Source organism: Gekko japonicus, unplaced genomic scaffold (assembly GCF_001447785.1).
Source record: "Gekko japonicus isolate JY-2015 unplaced genomic scaffold, Gekko_japonicus_V1.1 scaffold385, whole genome shotgun sequence".
In the NCBI taxonomy this organism is placed as follows: Eukaryota; Metazoa; Chordata; class Lepidosauria; order Squamata; family Gekkonidae; genus Gekko; species Gekko japonicus.
Window position 1 is genome coordinate 247288 of NW_015162489.1, and position 7468 is coordinate 254755.

The following is a 7468-nucleotide window of genomic DNA, read 5'->3' on the forward strand; positions in this document are numbered from 1 at the left end:
GCACTCTGAGCCACATGAAAAACCTGTCTGAACATGCTATCAATTCGTTCCTCTCCCCAGTAATTTTCTATCTCCATTCCTATCTTCATGTATTTCTTCATTATCCCTCCTTTTATATTGGCTCTCATCTCCATATTTTATTCCATATTTCTGGACCTGATTTAGTGATATCCAAGTTGGATTTACAGCCTGGGTTTACGGACTTCAGCTGGATTATTATGGTGATCTGGTGAGACCACCAGGTCCTCACCACTTCTGCTTTATTCATTAATTTACAAACATTATGAATAGTCCCTACTGCCCTTCAAATGTCCTCTGTTTCTTCACTACTCCCCAGGCATTAAGGGGATTAAAATTATTCTGCTTCATGTGGTCTTCACTATGAGCCCAGTTGTGTGATGGCATATAAAAGGTAGAGTAAAACTATCCATATTTCATCCTGTCTTTGTAATTAGCCTGGCAGTACAGGAGTTGAAGTAAAGCAGTTCAGTTAGGGGAGGGGCTATGGCTCAGTGGCAGAGTATCTGCTCTGTATGCAGAAAGTCCCAGGTTCAAGCCTTGGCATCTCCGTCTGAAGATACAAGGTAGGAAGTGATGTGAAAGACCGCTGCCTGAGACCTTGGAGAACTGCTGCCAGTCTGAGTAGACAATACTGACCTTGAGGGACTGATGGTCTGAGTCAGCAGAAGGCCGCTTGATGTGTTCAGGTGATGGGAGGTTGATGAAAAGACAAAGCCTCCCACCAAACCCCTTAATTCAAATTGCTAGACTGCACCCCCAAGGGGAGTTTAAGGTCAAAAGCCAAGGGTTTGGGCTATCCTGTTGACTCTCCTTTACTTTGGTTTCTCCATATCCTGCCCAGTTATCGTCAGTACCCCTAATACACTCTTTTTGGGTTGGTAAGAGTCAGAGTGCTGATACCTAGCAGAGCTAAAGGAGACATTTTCCTCAAGCTAGTTGGGGGGGGGGGACAGCGGGGCAGACCTGGCTTTGATGACAAATGTGCAACACACCCAAAGCCATCTTGCTCCTCTTGTCAGCGCATACACACGTCTCCACTTCTCACATTATTCCTAGCCCACAATCCCCACTTCTGCTTTCTCATGCTGCCTTATTGTTTTTCTCATCATCCTCTTCTGTCAATACGCTTCTCATTCTCTTCCACCCTGTACCATTGCCTCTTCCTTTTCTCCTTTTTCTAGGTCCTTCTCTCTTACCTCTTTCCTTTCCTAGCACTGTCTATGACTGTCTACGGGAAGGATTTGGGCTGATTAGCATTGCAAACACACCGACACCGCATCAGCCAAGATTCCTTGACATAAATTTTCATTTGTCGTTCATGAATATTTCACACACCACCTCAGGAGGACTGATATGGAATAGGATGCAAGGCAGCAGAGAATGAAACAGGGAGAGCATTGCAGAATTTGCCAGGCCCAGGCCCGTGGCATCTTCCCATGGGATCAAAATTCCACTGCAGTATCTTTTTCTCCAGTTGTAGATTCAGTATAAAAGCCCACTTCATCCATATGTTCCCCATCTGCTAGATTACCTCGGTACGAGGGGCATAAGAGCTCTCTCAGGTTCTTATTCTTCTCAACTCAAGTTGCAGGTGTTTGTCTAAATCCATGCCACAGGGCAAGAAGAGGCCATCTGCCCCCAGTGCTGCCATTCAGAGTGTGTTGTCCTCTTTGCTTTCATGTTTACACCAGTGAAGGTTACCAGAGGCCCTAACAGATGGGAGAAGAAATCACACTCTGGCCTTCCGTCTTCCTTTCAACTGGATGACCAAGATCTCTACAGGCCAGTGACTACTGGATGCAAGTGCAGCAAAGCAAAAATTTGTCCTTAACACTTTTATCAGGTCCTTCTTTTAGTCTGCCCCAGGGAATTTTTCTCCCCAGAGATATTTCAGGACTTGGCGACAAGAACTATAGGAGAAACAGGACAGGTAAATCTGGGGAGGCCCATTTAGTACATTTCCCCCCACTACAGAGTTCTCATTGAGTTCATTGTATTGGCTGTACAGTGGACTGTGGATATGTTACTCGGCCACCCGCAAACAGTTGAGGAGACTTTATCACCAAAGCCTACTGGCGTCAAAAGGAGGATTTTCACTAAAGCCAAGAAACTCTAGTCAAGGCCGTCAAATTCCTACAGCGTCTTTTAAAGCTTATATCCCTGAATGGTAATTCTGGTTGCACACTGGAATAGCCCACTAGTGGGCTACCAGTATGCTTTCTCACCAAGAACTAGGAATCCCTTTGGCCTGATGGGCTCTCGCTCCCACAGAACATTTCTATGGAATGAAGATTCATGAGGGTGAATAACCACCACAGGTTCAGAGGAGGTCAAAGGACTGGGGCTGCCGCTTAGACTTTGGAACATCACCCAAAACCAGCACACAGATAGATGTCCGCAAGGGAGCAGGAGAGGAGCCTGCCTTGATAGGTGGGACGGATCCGAAGGGGAAGGGGGTGCTGTTTGGCTGGTGGCACCAGGTTTGGGTTCTCTTTGGAGTCCGCTCCCTCCCAAAGTTTTCAAATCACAATGGTGGTCAGGAGTGTGGGGGTTGGCAGGGCAGGGCGGGAGGAAAGAGCACAGGAGCATGGTTAGGTTTAGTCTCGACAAACCAGCACATACACAAAAGATGTTTTTGCTCAGAAAAATACAGTAAAATCATCATGCAAATATAACGCTTAAATCTCCTCTTTTCAGACTCTGTGTGTGTGTGTGTTTTGTTGGTCGTTGTTCTCACATCTCAAACTAGCCTAAGGGGAGGGGTTGATTAGAGAGGCGGAGTGAGCCTTATTCCCCCTTTGCCTCCCATCTCCACTCCTACCTTATTTTGACACCCCTCCTTTTGTGCAAACGTCACCAGAGACTAAGGTTTCTATTGTAGGGCATAGGAGGGGCATGGGCCACTCATACCCTCTGAACACCCATGCTCCTCCACCCACTCCAGAAGATCCTGGGCAGGACAAAGGGGCTGAGGGGCTTGCTCCGCCCCCTCTGCCATTACCACCAAAGTTCTTGTAACCGGTTCCTTCCCAAAGTGGGTGAGGGAGCTGAGGTCAACAGCAACGCACAACTCCTCGCCTCGTGCACATACTTGTACCCTGCCCTGCTTTGCAGCACAGATTATGGGATGGCAGGAGGGACTGGCAATAAACCTGGGGTGAAGCAGTGGAGGTGGGAAACAGAGCTTGTTTACACCTCCTTTCTATCCTCACCAACCTTTACCCTGATTCCGAGTCAGAAGGCAAGTTATCTCATTTCCCTAGGGCTGCCAAAATCTCCCCAGGACAGCATTAATTCGTCTTTTAATAGTTACCTAATACTGAGAATTTTGACTGATACCATTTTCCCCACTCACACGATGAGGGAAGTGACCAAAAGCTATGACATCTATGCAAATATTCAGCATAGGAGCCTTTACTAGATTTGGGCAACCCTAAGACACCAGGATGACCCAACCATCCTACCTTTCCATGATGGTTGGTGGATCTACAATGCACCGATATTCCATAATTCCCTAGAAAGCTCAGCACCCGTGCCCCCTCATTGTACTTGGAGAATGCTGATAATCTACCTCCTGCTAGCAAACTCCTGTCTCCCTCACAGTTTTAAGCACCACAAGTGTGTGTTGTCCAGAATTCCCCCCTACAGCCTTCTGAATTTCATAAACTGTGCCTAGTCCTGCCGATATATCTATCTAGGATCACTGCATGGCACAACAGCCCGATACAGGGAACATGCTGGCATGCAAAAGTATCTGTGCATGATGCCTGGGGCTTTGTTCATGAATCCACTAGGACCACATCCTTGGGATGCTCTTTCCCACTAGGAACACATTCCGGGGCTTTCTCACCCTGCATACCCACACTTCTCCCTTGAATGTTCATACACCTCACATGTTTTTCTTATGTTTCCTATGATTTCGCTCCCTGGGTTATATCCTCATGGTGAAAACGTCCCTAATTCTTAGTTCCCACAGGGTATATAACATTCCTGCGGGGCCAGTTCTCCTTAATAGCGCACTCCAGATATCTCTTCTAGAGCTGTATCAAGGATCGGCCCCTAGGATTTCTCTCATCCACAGGGAGGATACCGCTAAGACATCTCTTTCTCTCTCTCTGCCCAAATCCTAATGGGCATTGACTCCCAGGATTTGTCTTTGGAATCTCCCCCACTCACCCAAAAGGCTAGACTTTCATGATCTTTCCACTGGATCCACCAATAATATACCACTAGGCTCTCTCCACTTGTTTCCCTAGTAAACAAATCCCTGAGATGCAGCACACCAGTGTGGCACTACTACTTGCTAACAGCCCAAACTCCTTTGCTGTCCATGTGTTGGTCAAGTAAAGATACTACATTTTCATGGTTGCTGTGGGAAGCACATCATGTATCAGAAGTTGAGAGAGTTCTGCCCAAGACAACACAGCGAGCACTGCTGATCTATGTAGGGAGGCTCTCTCCATAGAAGCCCAGGGACCCCCCCCCAAAAAAAAAAGCTATGCTGAGCTGCCAGTCCCTTGGCCTGGTAATCAGATACCCCAGGGCAGACGGTTGTATTCACTGCCAGATTCATGGTTGTTATTCCTGCTGCTATCCCAGCAGGGAGCTGATTGAGAAGAGGAAATGCGAAGGGCCTCAACGACTTGGCTGCCTTTGCTGCAAGGTGTAGAGAGATTCCTCTGCTTGAAAAGCATCCCTCCACTTTCAGTGAGTGTACAACTGTTGGATGGGAGGAGCAGAGTTTCTTGCCGTGGGAAGCAGCCCTGACGTTGAACTCTGGAAAACACGGTCTAGAGCCATACTCACAAGGCAACAGCTCCAAGGTAAGACCTTGGGGAGCCAGTCACTCCTGAGACCACCCATGCTTGTGCTTCTGTTGGTGTGTTCTAAAACAAGCAGGGAAGGGGCTGGGGGGCAAACAAGTATGTATTTGGGTGGGGTTTTTTTGCTGCAAGACAGATGTGAAGAAGCAGCCTGGTGGCAAGCTGTAAGAGGACATGCTTTAAGCAGACCCAATGGCAGCGAGTGGGAGGGAATGGCAATATTTCAGAGGGTGGCTCTCCTTGTTTTGCTTGGCCCAAGAATACACCTTCCCAGTAAAACTGAGGAGGCCTCTTCCAGCATTCTCTCTCTGAAACAGAGTCCCAAGAATGGCTTTGGTATCTAGATTAGCAAATTACCCAGAACGTGGTACCTTGCCTGTGTGCCACCCCGGATGCCCCTTCCTTATTCCCTTGTGTCAAATGTCCCCTATGCTCTAGCCACATCAGAGCACCTAGATCTATCTCTATAATCTGACAAGCCTCTGCCTCCTTTCTTACCTCCAACACTATCTTTAAACGGAGGTTCCCTGCTGCTTCCAGGAGGGAAAAAACCTGGGGCATAAGGAAGCGTGGTGGCCAAGGCTGGGTTGTCAGCCACCACAGGAAGAGATGGCTGCGGGGGTCAGGAGATGGCAGCAAGGGAGCAGCTCAGCAGGTAAGATTGGCCAGTGCATCAATGTCATCAAGCAATCTCCCCAGTGCCGTTTTGCTAGTCCATAAGCGAGTTCACTGCACAGTGCCTTCCCCCATCTTGACCACCTGGCCCCAAGGCCTTCTTGAAGTCTACGCCTTCTCTCTGTTTTATTTTCTGAGGGCCATCCCATAATGCCACACCATAAGACTACCCTGAATTGCATAACACCAGCCCTCACAGTGTTACCTCCATATTGTTCCCCTGTCTCAGTCTGTATTCTGGCAACCGGTTGTGGAAAAAAAAGTTGAGAGCCCTCTGTTGGGAGCCTCATCATGGATATTGTCCTTTTTTCAGTACATTTGGTAAATTGGGAACCTGTCTGCCAATCCATCATGACATTACATTTCACAGGGTGAGCAGCTCCCTCAGTCTTGGTGCTGTGTCTGGGGGGGTCAGGATTCCTTGAGATCTCAGAGAGGTTGTTGATATGATACTGTCCTCCTCTCCTATCCCACATGTGGGCTATTTGTCTTTTCCTATGCCATGCGGCACATTCCCCCACTCTTCTTGGAAGACAACTGGAACGCTCTACTGAAGTGCGGGGAAACTCCTTGAGAGCTAACTCTCTCTCTTCCTAACAAATGGGGAGAGGGCATGGAGGAGACAGGAGAACCCCCCCCCATTGTAAAAACACTCAATTTCCCATCCCTTACCCTTTCCCACAGTGGAGGAAGCTAGTAGGTCTTACAGCGATTAACACCAGTCACCTGTCACAGGCATGGTGAGAATATACCAAGAAAAATCTGTTTTCACTCTTGTTTCACACTTGTGCAAATCTTAACAAAGATGTGGAGTGGTGGGAGCGTGTCAACAGGCTTAGAAGATCCTGAGCACTGAGAGGACATTCAGTTGTGTTACTCCTCATCTCATCTTGACTTTGGGACTCTCAGTGTTACCCCAGCAACATTGAGGATGCTTTCCCATGAATGATTCTCTCACTGCTGGGGTCAAATTTCAATGACTCAGCCATGTGAACAAGGCATATTGTACAAGTCTTTCCCACAGAGACTGCATACCTCTCCCGGGGGGGGGGGGGGGACAGTTTTATAATTGGAACCCACATGATCAACCCTGCCCGTGTAGGTCAGTCATTTAAGCGTTACCCCAGCAATGTGAGACTCATTCATGGAAAAGCAGCCCTCCCACAGCTAGAGTGACATTTAAAAGGCCCTTGAAAAATGCAGGAAAGGTAAGGATGAGGAAGTGACATCAGCACCCCTTACTGTTGTCAGGGGAACAAGCAAAACCGCCGCCCCCCTTTCTGAAACAAAATAAGAACAGGAACAGAAAAGTGATGGTTAGCGTCTGAGTCTATGCCTGGTTAGCATCCTTCCCCTCCCACCTCTGCGACCTACAAGCCCAATACCTCTCCCAACAGTTGTTCCTCTTTACCACAGTATAAAAACAAGTGTCTCCTCCCCACCATCTGAAGGAGTAACAATGGTCCCCGTAACACAGTAGAGACAATTCATTTCACTTGGGGGGGGGGTGTGTTTCTGTTCTTTTTTGTAAACTTTAAGAAATGGTTTTTTCAGTTTCGTCAGGTTTGTTTGTTTTTCACAGTCAGGTGGGTTAATTTTTGTGGTTGTTTCCCGCCCCCCTTCCCTTTAAAGACAGAGTCACAACTTCTGTTGAGCAGAGACTCCTTTCCAGTAATCTAAGATATCGTGCAGATCCTCATCCTTGGCAAACTGGACTTTCTTTCGCAGGGCGTGGCCGGCCGCCATGTAAACCTCCTCCCGGTGGTGCTTCTTGTAAGGCCGGAAACGCTCCCAGATCTTATGGGTGCTCTCTGAGGAGTACTCTGGGCTGGAGGAATAGCCCGAGAAGTAATGTCTGGGTGAGAGCTGAGAATATGTGGAGTCCCGCTTGGAACGGGAGAGTGGCTTAAGAAAGGACACCCGCTGGCTTAAGGTGTCGCCACTCTCCT

At 48.1% G+C, this 7468-nt stretch overlaps 1 protein-coding gene across 1 annotated transcript in view; it reads right to left on the bottom strand.

The window, feature by feature from the left end:
* Window positions 1-7157: 7157 nt before the first annotated feature.
* ELFN2 (extracellular leucine-rich repeat and fibronectin type III domain containing 2) overlaps window positions 7158-7468 on the bottom strand; it is a 2394-nt gene continuing 2083 nt past the window's right edge. The window contains exon 2 of the mRNA XM_015405965.1: window positions 7158-7466. Within this exon, the coding sequence (XP_015261451.1) occupies window positions 7158-7466 (309 nt within the window). The remainder of the gene's footprint in view (window positions 7467-7468) is intronic.